The 19,229-nt window shown below is 39.9% G+C and overlaps 1 protein-coding gene across 2 annotated transcripts in view; it reads left to right on the top strand.

Moving 5' to 3' along the window:
- icln (chloride nucleotide-sensitive channel icln) overlaps positions 1-18,955 on the top strand; it is a 246,224-nt gene extending 227,269 nt beyond the window's left edge. For both annotated transcript variants that reach the window (XM_067151300.2, XM_068228618.1), the window contains exon 5: positions 17,331-18,955. In XM_067151300.2, coding sequence (XP_067007401.2) covers positions 17,331-17,434 — 104 coding nt within the window. In that variant the 3' untranslated portion in view covers positions 17,435-18,955. The remainder of the gene's footprint in view (positions 1-17,330) is intronic.
- Positions 18,956-19,229: the final 274 nt, after the last annotated feature.

Genomic DNA, 19,229 nt, shown 5'->3' with positions numbered 1-19,229 from the left:
CCATCGCCTATGCATCTAGGACTCTATCGGCTCAAGAAGCCAAGTATTCTATATATGAGCTCGAAGGTTTGGCAGTCTTATTTGTCTTAGAAAAGTTCCGCCTCTATCTGGAACATGTCAAATTCGACCTGGAGACAGATAATCAAGCCTTAAGCTGGGTCTTAGGTAGGCCGCGTCGTACTGGTCGTATAGCCCGTTGGGCCATCCGAATTTCTGCCTTCCAGTTCGATGTCAGGCATATCAGAGGGACCGAAAATGTTGTTGCCGATGGACTCAGCCGTATGTTTTCCAACGACGTCGAGACCCATGAATCGGTCGACAGTCCATCACCTCCTGAGTCCATACTATCTGATGTTAATGCCATCTTAACAGATGCTCCCATGCTCTTTAGGGATATCGAGAAATACCAACGTGAAGATCCGACGCTGGCTCCGATAATGGAAACCCTTTCTTCTGGGGAACATGTTGTCCCTTATGTGCTGAGGAATGGTGTTCTATGTTGCCCTTCGAGGCATGATAAGATGATGAAGGTTGTCGTTCCAGCTGTTCTTGTACCTATGATCTTCAAGTACTATCATGAGACCCCCTTAGGCAGGCATCTTGGTATCTTTAAAACTCGTGAAAAGATTCGTGAAAGGTTCATCTGGAAGGGTATGGACGGTGAAATCCGTGAACTAGTTAAGGCTTGTAAATCCTGTTTGCTTAGTAAACCAACCATGTCCACCAAGGTAGGCCTGTTGTCTTCTCATCAAGCGTCGCGCCCTATGGAACGCCTGTATATTGATTATGTAGGACCCTTCCCCCAGTCAAAGGGAAATGCCAACAAGTTCATCCTTGTATGTGTAGATGGTTTTACAAGATTTTCCTGGTTATTTCCGACTAAGCTGGCTACCGCTTAGTCCACCATTACTTGTCTAAATGCTATCTTTGCTTCTTTCGGTCCGTGTCAATATATTGTGTCTGATAATGCTAAGGCTTTCACATCAAATCTTTTTCGTAAATTCTGTTTTGACCTGTCTATCTCTCATGTAACTACTTCTGCTTATTACCCTCAACCATCTCTGGCTGAACGGGTTAATCGTAATCTCAGGTCCGCGCTTATTGCCTATCATCATGAAGATCATTCCAGGTGGGACACGTCCCTGCATTGGTTAGCTTTTGCTTTGAATTCGGCGGTTCATGAATCTCATAAATTTACTCCAGCGTCTTTGATGTTCAAGTTTGTTCCCAACACGCCGCTCTCTAACCTCTGGTCTCTGAGTGACATTCTACCGGAGACAATAGACCCGGACAACATTAAAGATCTTTGGAAGAAGGCTAAAGCCAATCTTAAAGTGTCTCATGAAAAGGTTAGGGAAAGATATGATCGTGGACGGAGACCCACCAATTTGAAGGTAGGCGACCAAGTGATGGTCAAGAATTTTGTTCCCGCGGGCAAGCTTGCCCCCAGATTTCATGGGCCGTGTGTCATTCTCGATTTCCTTACGCCGGTTACGTTGTTATTAAGTAATCCAGCCACCGAGAGGATATTTAGGGTTCACCTGTCGCAGGTGAAACCTGTATAATTTCTGTGCTATCTTGCTTCATATAATCTTGAAAGGAATATGAAGGTTATATTTTTTTTGAGTTTTCACTTTTAAGGCATTCTGCCCCTTCTATAATATTTTTTTAATATTTAAGCATTTTTGTAAACCTCCCCCGATTAGTTAAACTGCCATCCTGTCCTTACCACGGCCATTACCACGCTCCCGTCTCCTGCTCCACTACACACAGTGGCTTATGGGAATTAAATAAATATCTCCACGCCGCTGGCCCCTCAACCTCACCACAATGAATGTACCCTAAAATCATTCTGGTCCAACAGAAATTCTGCCGCCGAGCTTTAATGTTTCAGTGCCCCCGCAGCCGCGCGGCGCCGTACCGCTACTGGAATAGAGGAAGGGCCCCCTCTCCTCCAGCGAGGTCGACCAGTGTACGGCGAGCCGGAGCCCTCCTCCCGGCCAAGGCTGATGTGCAGCGCACGACCTGCTACTTGCCCGCAGCCTGTATATGTTCACCGCGGGCGCGGCGTGCTTCAACACCACTACTCCTCCCATAGTGCGGGCGAGCGGTATCTCAGGGTACTTGAGGGGTCCGAGCGGCCTTCTCTGGACACAAGCTGCAGCGGCCGGTCTGGCCATCCAATTTACTCAACTACATGGACATTTACTATCAGCAATTACTACACTTGGGAATTCTACTGCAATATTTGGTGGACTTGGAAAATTTTCTTCACTTTCAAGTATTAAAAGTTTTTTTTCTGAATTCAATTTCTACAAACATAAAGACATTACTTCAACAGTTACGACAAGAATTTTGAAACTGGATCAAACCAAATTTAGAAAATTTTATAAATGCTTCCGCAATTAACCTCCATACCAACATCATAACTTGGACCTTATTTTCAAACAAATTTCATGTGTCACCCCTGGAGAGACTTTTGGGGGGGGAGGTCTGTACCGGGCGGTACACCTCCACGCCGCTAATTCAAACTTTGCGCCAGTTGAAAATCCTCTGCTGGAGGAAGTCCGAATTTTATCTAATGTATTAATTTTCAAGTTACTCAGAAGATGTCACTACTTGGAAATTTTGAAGTTTCTGAACTGGGTCGTTTCCGACGTATTTTTGTTTTGCTTGTAGTAAGAAGTGTGAACTTTCTCTTCTAGAGGACACTACTGAAGAACTACAATAGTGCACCCTAGTGCGAAGTGAAAGAACTGTTTTTTGGAGAAAATTTTATTTCAAAAGTTTGTTTCTTGTTAAATTTCTTTCTGGTATTGTTTAAGTTGGCTGTATTCCCCTTTCTTTCCCCTTGTTTTGAATTTAGCCAATCCCGAATTTCTTTAATTAATTTACGACCAATAAGGGGTTTCTTCTTCAAATTGGATGTGCTGCTTAACCCTAACCAATAAAATGATTGTGGGCGGGTGTTTTCTTTCCTGAAACGCCTCGAACTTTCCGCGAGAGTATATAAACTGCTGATTTTAGGGTCTCTGCGCCACTTCTCTACCATCTTTCAGTGTGTAAAGTACATAGCAGGAGGCGGGAAGCGCCTCTTTCTTCGGACAGCAGTTCAACACCAAGGTAATGGCCTTTTAATAACTTCTTTTCTTGCTAGCTCAGCAGTTTAACTCTCGGGGCGGGTCCGAAGCGTTTCCACCATGTAACTTCCCTAAAATGTAAAGACACCTTGTATTTATTCTATCTTTTAAACTACCTATTGGGATAGAGAGTGCTTAACCCTCTCGAGCTCCCACTCATATTGTTCTGAGGTGAACTTATTTTTCTCAACCGATTCTTCCGTAACAGTAATGTAAATTGTTTCTTTCTTAAGTCACCTCGTTAGTATGGGATTAGTGTTTGCATTAGCGGCCTAGTGCCAGATTAGGTTTTTAAACAAGTGTATTAGGAGTGCAGATCGCATCCTCTCAAGTGGTTATTTTAGAGGTCATGTAATTAACCTTTTTCTCACTTAATAGGCCTCAGTAGGTTGGGTATTTTACCCCTGTGTCTATGTCCTTAGAGGACAACTTGAAGGTGGAGTTTGGTGTGGCCTTTAATAGGCTTAATGTTGAGAGCGAGTGGCTCTTTCTCGTAAATTGAGTGTTGTATGCCTCGAGGAGGCTTTATTGTGTAATTGGGAGCAAGTGCTCCTGGGCATGATTGGGGTCTTCTGCCCCTTTGTTGAATTTCTGTATATCGTAAGATTGGGCTAATTGTTCATGTATTGTGGGTTTGGCTCTCGGAGCCCATCCTGTAACTCTGCAATTGTACATTCTCAAATAGTGGCTTTGCTACTCTGTACCTGCCGTGCTTGTTATTTCTTAATTTTGAAAAGAAAATATAACCTTGTTAAATTTTAAATTAACTTTAATTTCGTAGCCTGAGACCCGTTCACCCCCGCACCTTCTTTCTCCTCTAACTACCACGGAAATCTCCGTAACAATAATAATAATAATAATAATAATGCATCTGAATGCCTTATCCTGTCCGAGAAATGTTTTCTTGCGGATTTAGAGAGGAAAGAAAGAAAGATCCTACACACCATACTTGGTCCAAACTACAAAAATGGCATCTACATTAGAAAATCCAGGCAAGGAGTATACTCTAAGATAGAGAAGATCACGGACACAATGCGTAAAGGCAGAGTTCGCTTCTTCGGTCATATACAACAGATGATCGACTCTCGATGGACGAAACGTATCTTCAGTATATTTGACGCAAAACCAAAAACGGCAATGCCATGGTACGTTAATGTCAAGAAAGATCTTAAAGAACTGGGCCTACAAGCAGAAGATGCACAAGACCGAAATCTTTTCAGAGCAGCCATCAAGACTTTTGGGACTTTCCGGGACGAAAAACGGGCAACTGGTGCTAAATGGACAGAAGAACGTCGTGCTAAACACAGTGAGCTAATGAAGACGATGTATATCAAGCGAAAGGTGAACAAATGCCAGAATGTAAAGTGAGGCTTATCGTGGTCCCCAGTTGGCTGATTAGCGAAGTTGAATGAATGAATAATAATAATAATAATAATAATAATAATAATAATAATAATAATAATAATAATAATAATAATATCATATGGCTTCAGGTGCTGTATGCACACATTTTAATTTGACACCATCTGCTGTCTGCTTGTCAGTTTTGACGTTCAGTTTTACTCTAGGCCTACTAGATGGCAGATGTTCAGACTAAACCAATAATCACGTGATTCTGGAAGTGGAAAGATGCCCATGTATATAAGAACTCCAATGTAAGCTTGCATTTCCTCTGAGCAAGTATCTTCTCATTGTATATCTATTTTACTGCAATGTGCTTGTTTGAATGCGTGGTATTTGTGCAATTGACTGTGTCATTGAACAAGTTGTCCCCTCCTAGCTTATGTATAAATAATAATATATTTCTTGCGATCCTCTTTCAAAATTATCAACAGGTTCAACTTCTGTATACATATATATACAGTAGTGGTCAAAATAATAGAGCCACATGGCAAAGGTTTGGAATAAAGTGCAAATTTATTACTAGACATGTTTGTACTATGATGGAAACAAAATTTTACGTTGTACAGGAACCATTACAACAGAGTCACATTGTACCACAGTCAGTTATATAGATAACACAACTCAAACTAATCAATAATATTCAAAAGAATACCAGACCACAGGGTCAAAAAATACAGCCAATTGACACAAATATTTTGTACTTGATCTCAGTCGTATGAAATTTACAGGAACAGTCATTTTTGCATAGGAGTGCATTAGTACTTCATGGGGTAACCCTTATTTTTGAGGATTGCCCTGCACCTCTTACCCGTAGAGACGACTAAACACCTGCATTCGTCGCTGCTGATCGCATACCAGGCTCTCTGGATTTCTTCCCAAAGTTTATCTAAAGATGTAGCTTTTGAGCGGTCAATTCTCTTGTCTACGATCTCCCATAAGTTCTCAATGGGTGATGCACCAGGGGATTGAGGTGGCCACTCTAATACTTTGATAAGGTGATCTTGAGAAAACTGCCTTATGATCCTTGCAGTATGCTTTGGATCGTTATCATGCTGAAATTTCCATTTCAGCGGCATTTCCTCTTCAGCATAAGGCAGCATCACATTTGCCAAGATGTCTTTGTACATTTCTGCGTTCATTATGCCGTTGATACGGTGTATTGGACCAATGCCATACCAAGAAAAACATCCTCATACCGTAACACTTCCACCACCGTATTTCACAGTTTTTAAAGTGTACTTGGGATTAAATTCCTGGTTTGGTGGGTGGCGCACAGACTTTTCTGTCTGAGGCAAACCTATTATACTTGGATTCATCGGACCCAAGGATGTTCCTCCACCAAATATTAGGTTTTTGTTCATTTCTCCAGGCGAAGGCCAATCTTTTCCGAACATTAGCTTTTGAAACATGTGGCTTCTGTCTCGCAATGCGCCCATTCAATTTTGCGGATCTCAGTCGTCTTTGAATTGTTGAGGTTGATGGTTGAACATCATTTTTGTCTCTCAACAAAATGGCTTTCAGTTGTGGTGTTGACAAAAATGGGTCTTTCTTTACTTCCCTAGTGATGAGTCTGTCTACGCGAGTAGTAGTTACACGAGGTCGCCCCCTGTTCTCCACCTGCGGGTTTGTTTGTTTTACCAGTCTAATGGCGTTCTGGACGTGTTTTCGTGAAACGTGTAAATCTTCGGCTATTTGATTCATGGTCATCTCACTTTTATCTGGAACATTACTATACGCTCATCATCACTTGTATGCTTTGCTCTGCCCATCTAGAAGAATGTAAACAAAACCAAACGTCAATTTAAATACAAAATAATATTGTGTGGAGGTTTGTTGACAAATAATATCGCTAGCCCCCAAAACAACTGCAAAACATCAATTTGAACAGGACTTCTTTAATATGGTTCTATTATTTTGACCCATAAGATTCTTACCTTTATGCCTCTTTTCGCATGTCTAGCTCAAACGCTTCCTTTCGCACTACTACAGATAGCAGCGACGTCTTCCCTGATGTTGTCTAAAAGAGACTGACAACACGATACTCGTGGAGATTTTGCGAACTAATAGATATCCTAGTTCTTAATCCCGTCAATAGAGGTGGCTCTATTATTGTGACCGCCACTGTATATATCAAATAAGAGTTTTGTCTGTACTCTGCTCAGAATTAAAAAGGAATGGTATTTCAGTATGAGCCGTGTCCACAGTAAGGAGATGCAATTCTTAGGAGAAGGCCTAAAATTTAATTCTCAAATATCTATGTTATTAGTGATCTTGAAGTAAGTATAAATAACCAATCGATACTTTATTATTGCCTCAGGCAAAATTGAATAAAATTAAAACTTACAGGACCGAGCTCGATAGCTGCAGTCGCTTAAGCGCGGCCAGTATCCAGTATTCGGGAGATAGTAGGTTCGAACCCCACTGTCGGCAGCCCTGAAAATGGTTTTCTGTGGTTTCCCATTTTCACACCAGGCAAATGCTGGTGCTGTACCTTAATTAAGGCCACGGCCGCTTCCTTCCCACTCCTAGCCCTTTCCTGTCCCGTCGTCGCCATAAGACCTATCTGTGTCGGTGCGACGTAAAGCAACTAGCAAAAAAAAAAAACTTACAGGACATGTTTCGACCACTTAGTGGTTCTCTTCAGCTGTATAAATAAAGAACTGAAAAGAAAAACATTATGACAATAAGCACAAATAAAAGTTCTTTGGAGACTCCTTTGATAAAAATGGAGGCCATCAGAATAGGTCATCTTGCCTCTCGTTCTTGTTTGGAAAAGATGTTTATTCTGCGCTGTCTAGAGGGTCTGTCTTTGAGCGCGACCTGGTGAAGTAACGATGTGATACAGTTTGACAGTTCATGGTAAGCTCTGGAGAGAAGGGAAGTTGAGTTTTATCGTCATCTAAAATAACGTGAGGGAGGAGGGAGATTGGGCTGTGCTTCTGCGATGTCGTGTTTGATTATATCTCTTGTTCGTCTAGTCTGTTTCATGTCTACCCATTCTAAGTATTTGCTAATATTCTCATATAAGATGTTTTTATGCTCGTTGTTTTCGTTGAGATTCTCTTCACTGTTTTCCAATTTATCAAGAACGATGTGGATGTTTTCCAGGTTGTTCATAAGATTACCTTTATTTATCATACAGATAATTTGAAGGTCCTGTTTTATATTGGTGAATTTGTGGTTGGACTCTTTCATATGGGATCCCATGGCAGAGAATCTTTTGTATCTTTCAGCATTGACGATAAAACTCAACTTCCCTTCTCTCCAGAGCTTACCATGAACTGTCAAACTGTATCACATCGTTACTTCACCAGGTCGCGCTCAAAGACAGACCCTCTAGACCAGGGCCTCTCAAACGCCCAAAATCTCACGCGTGCAGAGCGAGGCGCAAGAGCTCCGTGCACTGTGCATCGGTGTCGCTCGGTATGGCTCGGATCAACGCTTCGTCTCTGGGCTACTCGGCTCTACTCGGCTCGACTCAGCCCGGATTTGGAGCGCTACGGCGCAAGTGGGGGAGAGGGAGACAGGCGGAGCGAGCGAAAGAGGCGTGAGGAAAGAGAGAGTTAGCGCTATTGCTCCAAATCGAGGAGTGGGGGTCTGCACTCTGGTCAACCAAGCCAAGTCGTCTTTTGCACCGTGCACAGTGCATGCACCACGCGCATGCACCCTGAGAGGCCCTGCTCTAGACAGCGCAGAATAAACATCTTTGCCAAACAAGAACGAGAGGCAAGATGACCTATTCTGATGACCTCCATTTTTATCAAAGGAGTCTCCAAAGAACTTATTGTCATAATGTTTTTCTTTTCAGTTCTTTATTTATACAGCTGAAGAGGACTACTAAGTGGTCGAAACATGTCCTGTAAGTTTTAATTTTATTCAATTTTGCCTGAGGCAATAATAAAGTATCGATTAGGTGGTTATTTATACTTACTTCTTGATTAAACATCGATATGGTCATGAAATGGACAACTTGTAATTAGTGATCCTATCGATAAATACTACATAACAAAAGTTATAGAAAATACAATTTCCTGTCATTCATCTCTAATGCAGTTTTACCATACTGCCTTTTATAATGGAGATTCATGAATTTAGACTTTTGTTGCTTAGTCCATATCAACGCCGAGCTTCGCTAACATAGAAATATTGTTGAAATGAAATGGCGTATGGCTTTAAGTGCCGGGAGTGTCTGAGGACAAGTTCGGCTCGCCAGATGCAGGTCTTTTGATTTGACTCCCGTAGGCGACCTGCGCATCATGATGAGGATGAAATGATGATGAGGACGACACATACACCCAGCCCCCGGGCCAGCGATATTAACCAATTAAGGTTAAAATTCCTGACCCTGCCGGGAGTCGAACCCGGGACACCTGTGACCAAAGAGCAGCACGCTAACCATTTAGCCATGGAGCTGGACAGAAATATTGTTAAATCGTATTAACTGGTGGTGATGTTGGTTTTCATCTTAACCCATTAGCGCCCAGAAAAAAAATGTTCCTACTTTAATTATATTTTAATTAATTTGTGATGGTTAGGGTATACGAATTGGGAAAATAACACAATATTTTCAAACAAGAATTTATTTTACAAGATATTAGCTGATACCATATGGTATCACTGGGCGGTTATACTGCTATCATTGTACAGGGTACAATAAATTGTTAATATTGTTCCAACCTGTTAACACAGCTCACTGAGTATGGTATGTAGCAAAACATGTTACGCATAAGCCTACATATCATTTCAGACACATTGTTCTGCCGAATGACTTGCACCCTTCACTGGCACATCATCTCCTATTGCAGTTTGCAACAAAGTGATTTGAGTCCATCAAATCTCAAAGCTGGCATTGTATTTCGGGCAACACTTACTCTCCCAGGAATCTTTTTTGGGACACAATAGCGTTTTAGATACACTTGAACAACTTGAGCAACTTCTCTATGGAAGTCAAGTTATGATGTGCCCTTGTAGTCAGGAGGAGGGCAGGGAACATCAACACGTTCTAAGTCACCGTCAATCCATTCATAAATAGCTGGATTGGCTAATCTTTCTAGAATCCACTCAGGAGCTTGTTTTTCAGGTTGTTGTTGTTGTTGTTGTCGCTGTTGCTGTTTTTTTTCCGTAGGCTGCATGGATGGTGAGAAAGTACTAGAGGAAATTTCAAGGGGTTCATAATCTCCTCCAATATGTTCGTTGTTTGCTAAGCGTGTTTCAGCTGCAGCACGCAGCTGACGTTCAGTTAGGTTATGAACCATTCCTCCCTCATCTTCATTGGTTGAATCTTCATCTGTGTCAACATTACCATCCGGTGGTTCAATGAAAATATCCTCAGTCTGATGTCCTAACTCATCGTCTGCTTCCAATATATCCATCACTTCTGATAAGGTCAGCCCACCCCTGGACTAATAAAAGATAAATATGTAATCAACTACATTTACCACATAAGTAACCTTTGAATGTACGATATAATATTTTTAAAATTACTGTATCAACGGCTTGATATCATAAACGCCCAGTGATACCATATGGTATCACGCACTTAGAGGCATTGCTGTGTTGTCACAAATAACATTGTTGAAATTCAAATGTTACAGAAGGTTTCTTTGATTCATCGTCAATGTTATAATATGCTGATTAGAACGGAATAATAGATAATAAGGGCAATATTATACTTACACATTTCGAACGTTCAAGATTTACACACCAGAGAATCACACCTGAATTCATGCAAGCGCTCCCGTCAACAAACCACTCGTAAGTGTCGGAAGCTTCTTCAGGCGCATGCGTCACTTCAAGCCAAAGAACGTATAAAGCTCCAACTAAACCCCTCTTGCGACTCAAGCCAGTACCAGCTCAGTTAAACTTCTACTGTCTCCTGATACCATATGGTATCAGTGGGCGCTAATGGGTTAAGGTGAAAAACCGCTTGGTTATCAGCCCCTATCAGTGTGGAAAATTTTGAAGATTATTATCAAAATGTGGAAAAGATCATGAAGGAACGATCGCTTGAAGAATGAGACAAGAGGAAGTCACAAAAGGAGGAAGAAGGACTCTCTATACATCGGATGCCCTAATATCACAGAGTTGAAAGAAAACTAAATGTGAAGCCCTACAATATTACATGTTACAATTCTCATCTTGGTCCTATTGAAATGTACGTTAAGACAAAGAATGTTACAAGTGTTTATTAATTTCCACCTATTCAATACCAAGTGAGTTATATTTTATCATACTAAATATAGGGACATGTTTTGGCCATTACATGGGCATCATCAGCCTTGAACTCATACCTGTGGGATAAAAATCAGGATCCTGATTGTTCTTAATAAAAGTTTTGAAGAGAAATGTACATATCATAAAGTTGAAGATACTTTTTTTAACATTTACATACTAAAATATGTATAAAAGATGAAAGAGTAGGGTGACTGCTGTTACAACACTCTTACAATAAAATCTTTTTTAAACCTTACAATGCTTAAGTGCGGCCAGTATCCAGTATCAGATCAAAAATTAGATGTATGGCTTTTCAGGCGTTTGCTCTATTAACCGGCATTTCGTCTTAGGTCTGACACTAGACTCTTCAGAGTGGAATGTGTCAGACCCTACCCACTGATGCTGGGGTGTATGCAGGTGAACTTATCAGAAGTCTTTTATTAGGCACAGTCTGATAACTGCATACAGGAGATAAGACTCTACAATGGAATTAGAGCCCGCCAAAATTTTTGATCTGATTTTGATATGCTCTATTGGTGGAAAAATTTCTAATTCCCTCCATGGGAACTTAGAATTTCCATTTGGAATTGCTAGGCGGGCATTAATTCCATTGTGGAGTCTTATCTCAACGTATGCAGTTATCAGACTGTGCCTAATAAAAGGCTTCTGATAAGTTCACCTGCATACACCCCAGCATCAGTGGGTAGGGTCTGACACATCCCACTCTGAAGAGTCTAGTGTCAGACCTAAGACGAAATGCTGGTTAATAGAGCAAACGCCTGAAAAGCCATACATCTAATTTTTGATCTGATTTTGATATGCTCTATTGGTGGAAAAATATCTAATTCCCTCCATGGGAACTTAGAATTTCCATTCAGTATCCAGTATTCGGGAGATAGTGGGTTTCGAACCCCACTGTCAGCAGCCCTGAAGTTGGTTTTCCATGGTTTCCCATTTTCACACCAGGCAAATGCTGGGGCTGCCACAACGGCTTCCTTCCCATTCCTAGCCCTTTCCTGTCCCATCATCGCCATAAGACCTGACTGTGTCGGTGCGATGTAAAGCCAATAGAAAAAAAAAAACACCTTACAATCAGTCCTTATTTATAACTTTTAGAAATGTCCATGGCTAAAATTGTGATATCAAGTTGCATGTTATAAGCTCTACATGAACACTCTTTTGGTGCGTTAAATGGAACCTTGGTTAAAGGCACTCCATAATGGTTGAGGGCATAAAATGTTAAAGAACAAGAAAAGCTTAATCTTTGGATAATGATGTAGAAATGTGTTTTAGATCACTCCTAGTGGAGGTAAAGTTAGAATGTAAATCTGTTAGACTGTTGTTAAAGTTGTTAATCTCGTATGTTAAGGTGAATCAACAGTCTTCTTAAAGTTTGTTGTAGAAGCGTGGAAGGGTTTTTGACTGTGTGTAGCCGTATTTATCTTAGCTTGAAGGTGTGACTGCGGCTTCTTATATTTATTTATTTATTTATTTATTTATTTATTATTTTATGCCTTTGTATGTGGCGAAGTTAGGGCTCACGGCCCTCTCTTACACTTAACCACTACGTACAGTACATAATCACATACTTTAGTAAAATAACATTAGCAGACCCTAGGAGCTACTTAAATTTATGGAGTAATATTATAACAGATTATAATTGTTATTTTTAATGATTAATATTATCTAGCCTATCTACATCATCTAACAATAGTTCTAAATTATAATTGCACTCATACACACTAACATTCATACAAGCTGGTCACGTATTTAAGAGGAAATCTCGACAAGACCGTTTAAATGAGACTGTTGAAGTGCTATTACGTATACTGACAGGGAGTGTGTTCCATAGCCTTGCCCCAGACACTTGGAAAGAGTGGCTGTATACATATGAATGATTAACTGGTATCATAAGGGTAGAAGTCGATCTGGTATTATGTCCATGGAAAGATGAGAGGAAGTTAAAATGTGAGGATAGGTATTCAGGTGTAGATTCGTTCAGAAGTCGAAAAATTAGTGTCGCAGTATGTAAATTCCTTAGTTGATCAATTTTCAGCCAGGATAGCTTCTCATAATAAGGGGAAATATGTGTCCTAAAGTTCAAAGAAAATATAAATCGTATGCAAGAGTTCATTGCCCTTTGAAGTTTCATAGTTTGTTCTGCAGTTGCATCGGTTAATACGACATCACAGTAATAAATTATTGGAAAAATGAGGGTTTGAATAAGTTTTATTTTCATGCTGTGTGGAAGAATGAATTGGTGAAGAGATGCATATACTTTTCTGCAGACACTTGTTATATGGTCATTCCAGTTTAATGTGTCTTTCATGACAACGCCTAGGTTTTTTACAGACTTCTGAAAAGGTATAGCTTCACCACAGAGCATGAGGTTAGGCTGCTGTATGATGTTTAGCATATTTAAAAGTCTAGATTGTCCTATTATGATTGCTTGCGTTTTCTTCGGGTTAATTAATAGGCAGTTATCTTTAGCATACGAGCTAATTGAATTTAAAGTAGAGTTCATATGGTGGATTGCTTTGTCAATGTCAGGGACCTTAAAGTGTGAGTATATCCGAAGATCGTCTGCATAAAGATGATAGTTGCAGTCGTTCAGATAAGAAGAAATGTCATTAATATAGATTAAGAATAAAAGAGGTCCAAGAATAGACCCTTGGGGAACGCCAGATAGCTTAGTCCTCCATTCTGTAGTCTTCATGTTTGATACAACTTGCTGTCGCCTGTTTTTGAGGCATGAGCCCAAGAGCTGAATAGCAGAATGAGCCATGTGAAGTTTTTGTAACTTAGCTAACAGTATGTCTATATTTACAGTGTCAAACGCACTGCTAAAGTCTAGAAGGATAAGTATAGTCAGTTTTTGTTCGTCCATAGCCCGTCTAATGTCATCCGTGATTTTGATTAGTGTAGTTGCAGTACTGTGTCCTTTCTTAAAACCAGACTGTGAAGGATCAAGTACAGAATGTTTTTCCAAGTATTTAACAATTTGTGTATGCATTATCTTCTCCAGAACCTTAGAAAGTGCTGTGAGGATGCAGACAGGTCGGTAGTAAGATGCATTGCTTGCAGGAGAGATTTTTGGGACAGGCACAATGAGTGCATCTTTCCATTTAATAGGGATTTTGCCTGAAGTAAGACAGGTATTAAGTAAATGCGTAAAAATGGGCAGTATTATGTCGATTATGTAAGTCACAAATGAAATGGGAATTTCATCAGCTCCTGTTGCGTGAGATTTTATTGAATTAACTTCCCTTCTTACTTCATGTTCTGTAACGGTATCAAATTCGAATGCAGGACGGACTGGGGATTGTTGCCTTAATATATTGTCAATGGTGTTTTGTACTGTCGTTGTGTCAGGAGTTAGACGTTCCATGGAGAAATATGTATTTAGCTCATCAAGGGACACCTCGGGATCAGTATGCTTCGCAAGTGGTTTGCCAATACCCAGTGACCGAAGTTGTCGCCATGTGGAACCAGTGTTAATGTTTTTGTTTAAATGCTGGAAATAATTAAATTTCTTATTACGAATTACAAGCTTAATTCAGTTTCCAAGAACACGGTACTGCTCATGTACGTCAGCTAGTTGAGTCTGCTTATAGTGTCGGTGTAGTGCGTCTCGTTCTTTCATCATAGTCTTAACATCAGCAGTCAGCCAAGGGCAGGGTGGACGTGTTACTCTCATAGAACGCTTTGGTGCATGTTTGTTGTACAATTCATGTAAATGGGAATTAAATATTTCCACTTTCTTGTCAATGTCACTCTTCATCATTATGTCATTCCAGGGGCAGAGTTGTGCAACGTGTCTCAGTTCTATTAAATTCATCCTTTTAAAGTCTCTAAACGTTACATATTTCGGTCGGTACTTCGGCACGCGAAGAGAGTATGCTAAGTATATGAGGTCATGTTTAGATATGTCAGGAACAGGTACTTGACCGTGGTGAAGGATTTTTTGAGGGTTATTTGTTATTACTAGGTCTATGAATGTATCAGCGGAAATAGTGGAAGTATGGACATGGTGGGTGGGTTTAAGGGGTAATATAGTCATGTCACACGATTTAAAAATATTTTGTAGTCGTGAGGCGTCGTTGTTCAGAGTTAATAAATTGGTGTTAAAGTCACCAAAAAGTATCACGTGCTCGTATTACGGTAGCAGTCTCAGTAAGCTGTCTTATAAGTCATGGAAGTCTCGCCCTGCGTCAGGAGGCCTATATAGTACTCCTACAAATACTTTTACAGAATTGACAAGCACCTCTACGAACATATATTCAGGAGCCGTTTTTACAGCAGGAGTAGACGTGTGAACAACTTTACTCTTGAGCATTGATTTACAATATAGGGCGACCCCACCACCTTGCCTGTTCGTCCGATCATGCCTGTGAATATCATAGCCCGATATGTCAACCATGCTTGCGGGAATCGAACTACGGAGCCAACTCTCGCTTACAGTAGCGATATGAATTGGACTGTCTTCAAATATCATCTTCAGTTCGTCGAGGTGAGCAACGATGGATTGGCTGTTGACATACGCACACAACAGGGCGCGATTAAATGACATCATTACAAGATATTAGAATCATTCCGTATTGACGGTTTTCACTTTACAATGGCGAAAAATGAAAGTATCCTCCTATTCAATACATCATATATTCCGTCATATTCCGTTTACTCCGTCTAATGACGGAATATATGATGTATTGAATAGGAGGATACTTTCATTTTTCGCCATTGTAAAGTAAATGACATCAGTTCCTTCTCTAAAATGGTATGGGTAGAATAGGAAGTAGAAAGTGTTGAGGAACGGTCAGTGGCAGGTCGTGTCCTTCCAGACGTATGTTCCGGTGAAAGGGCTGTGGAGAGAGAGTGTTGGGGGTCTGTCCTACGGAGGAATGCTGGGGGGTGAGGGAGGGAGCAAGGAGGGGGACTTTTAATAGCACTTCTCAACTCAAGCATGCTAACGGAATGTGAAACATGCGGCTTACCTTAATTTCCTCGTACATACAGTGGCCAGCTGATTCACACAAACACACACACACATTCACAACTATGCACTAAATTAAAAAATAAGCTACACAGAATGCACATTGTTCATATGTCGCTTTCACCGTATTGCCTGATTAGTGATTGTAATTCCGCGAGTGAGTTCACTTGGAATTTCTTGCCGGATACGTGAATGATTATCCTTCCGTCTTAGCTGTATGTGTTGCGCAGTCCAAAAGTGTCTCGTGCCTTATTCAAGATTACCTTTCTCAGCCTAGTGAGGGATTCAGTTATAAGTAGTTTGGAGCCTTTCAGCTGTCGCTTAGCGCGCCAAACTTGATCCCGCTGGTGGTAGCCGAGGAATTTTATTATGATAGGTCGATTACCCTCGGTCACTACGTCCGCAGTCGATCTACATTGGCGTCCCAGTCGATGACAGCGATCGATGGAGTCCATGGACAGTTCGATTTTCAGGTTATCACGGAGAGTTTCAATGACCTTTTCACAGATGTCCTCATTAGGCGTCTCACTCACTCCATGCAGAAGGAGACAATTACGCCTACTGTACTGTTCCGCTTTGTCACTCCGAGCCTCCTGAATTTCCAGTCGTTTCTCGATATCTTCGACATTGTCTTTCAGAACAGAGAGTTCAGCACAGATGGAATTTCTAAAAGTTCGGAAGTCCGCTTGAAGCACAGTCAGAACATCGCTGGGGTTGGTAGCACTGCCAGTGGGAGCAGGCATGGCTTCCTCCAGGCGGGCTTGGAATCGAGCCATTTGCTTTTCGAAGCCTGTAATTCTTTCCTTCACTTCTTTGAGGGTCATAGTTGCACACACGATGAGATGGTATCCTAAACTTTCGAATTACACTCACTCGCGATTACGACTTGCTAGCTGTCTTGCAATTTAGGCAGGTGAGTTGCGGAGCACACTTACACGCGTCTAGCTCTCAGCGCCATATAGCAGTATATTGATAGTCGAAAGGGAACATTCAGGTTTTATGTAGATTAGAACTTGGATGTTGACTTTTAGGCCTACTACTTAGGAATGTGTGGTGTATTGTCTGTAAAGAGAGGAGAGTAAAATACTTAGGAATAAAATTAAAGAAAGGATGAGTTTAAAAACGTTGTGTGTATAATCACTTACCCCTTTGAATATTATGATGTTGATCAGTTGTGTGTATATTCACTTACCCCTCCGACTGTTATGATGTTGGTCAGTTGCTTTGGCAGCGTTGGTATGACTGACAACTGTTGTATTGGAGAGTGATATTTGATTAATCTTAGCCACAAGTTGCTCACCAATAATGAGCGACACTGCATCACACAAACAAGGTTTGACGAGTTCCTCTCCCACAGTGTGTGGTATTTTGTTCATAGCAATGCGATAAGCAATTTGATACGAAGCTTGAAGACACAATTCAGTTGCCTTTTGTACATTTCCTGTGGAATTCAATCGCAAAGACTTCAGAACACTCTCTTCTCTTAAAAAAAGGAGGCTACCATAAATGTTAAAGTTTTTTTTTTTTTTTTTTTCAACTTTGGTTCTAGATGTATTAATAAAGTTATATGCTGTTTGCAGCCTCAGGTTTTGCACCTGCTTCTAATGGTGTTAATGCTGAGGAAGAACCTATGGAATTGGAGGTGGGTCAATTTGAAGATGCTGAAGGTGAACCTGATAACTGAAAGAAAATACATCATGCCATTATCACAATGCTGAACATGAGGTGAATCTGAGGTTTTGCTGAAGGACATTCCAAGAAGTGAATTGGAGAAAAGTGAAGCAGCTTTATTTTAGTGTACAATAAACTTAAGTTATTTATTTTGTACTTGTACTGTGCTGATCATAAGGAAAACAAAGTCCATCTTAATACTGTGTTATTGTAATGCAGTATATATTACACACTCATTTATAGATCTTAGTGAAAGATGATCCAGCACACATACACACACATGCATTTCACTTTCTTATTTTGGATAACTACAGTGCATAACTCCCTGGACCAGATACCACGTAATTTTAAAAAAGAAATCCCACAGAAAGCGTAGGAATCTATTTTTATATAAATATATATACATGTGTGTATGTGTGTGTGTAATATGTTAGTCATATAATGGCCACATCATGTGTTCATTTGTTATTTGCATATTTTACAAATTTTCAATATGTCAGAATGTTTGTTCAGTCCTACATTTAGTTTAGATGTACTTCTTATTCTTAACTTTTTTATTCCATGCACCATTTTGAAGCAGCAGCTAAGATAGTCGTTGCTACAGCTTACTGAATCTTTGAATTTCTTGAATGTTGTATTTTGATTTATTTATTTACTGTAAAGATAGAGAAGAGTTGTATTCTTTCCTATATTTTAACTGCAGTAAAAAATAATTATTTCAAATGCCATATTTCATTTTAGACTATATGCATTTACTGGTTTTTATCCTGAAGCAGCCATTCTGGACAATATTCTCAATCCCAAATTGTGAGAAAATTTGGATATCAAACAAATTTGGAATCGATGCTAGCCCTTGGGGATTAGGATTTGGTATGAGAAGTACATATCTGTGTGGTGCAATAGAAAAGGTTCTTAGTATAAACTCTTAAAGAAACAGTAGCCAATTGCCAATCATAATGACTTAAAATTAGAAAATGAGTTTTGTGAAGGATGTCTAATGCCTTGATGATTCATAATCCTGCTGCTCTGGTTATGATTCACAAACTAATGCAATAGTTTTTCAGAACTATGTAGGCTAATATATGTTACAATGTGTTTTTTTATTTATAGCAAATTAATTGGAAATTATAAATTTATAATTTCTTCAAAAAGAGTTTCCTAATTCTGAATAATTATGAAGATATTGCCACTTTATGGTGTGGAAAATCAAATGCCTGCCTTTCATTTTGAACCAGTGAATGTATATACAATATCAACAGCTTGAAAGATGACTGATTAGAATCTGAAAGATTGAATGCTTCAATTGCTACTTATCTGGGAGAATTTTTTCTAATATCACTTGAAGTTTTCAGTTAATCCCAAAGCATGGAATTATGTATTTATAAAAAGTAAAATAAAAAGACTGTGCCCAAAAATACCTTCATTTTAACATAAAAATGACTGAATTATATATAAACATTAAAACTTGCAAACATCTGTAGTAAATATTAATGTTGTTTTACTTCTTAAATAAAGAGATGGTTTGACCATTTTAGTTCCCAGCAATACTTTTGTCCATATTGTGTATTGTTACAGAGACAGTATATATATATTTTTGAAAAGAAAGAGGAAAACCGGTTGTATATCAACAAATCTTTAAATTTTAATATATGAGGGTAATCCCAAAAGTAAGGTCTCCTATTTTTTTATAAATACAGAATTCTGTTCCTGTGGCTGTTGGTCACAATATTGTGAAGAGTGTTTCCCGCGCTCGCATATAAACATGCACACGCTGTGCTGAGGCACTCAGTCTTGGCTTGGCAGCCATT

The sequence above is a fragment of the Anabrus simplex genome, chromosome 7 (assembly GCF_040414725.1).
Source record: "Anabrus simplex isolate iqAnaSimp1 chromosome 7, ASM4041472v1, whole genome shotgun sequence".
In the NCBI taxonomy this organism is placed as follows: Eukaryota; Metazoa; Arthropoda; class Insecta; order Orthoptera; family Tettigoniidae; genus Anabrus; species Anabrus simplex.
Note: the sequence above shows the minus strand (reverse complement) of the source record. Positions and strands in the feature narration are given on the sequence as shown.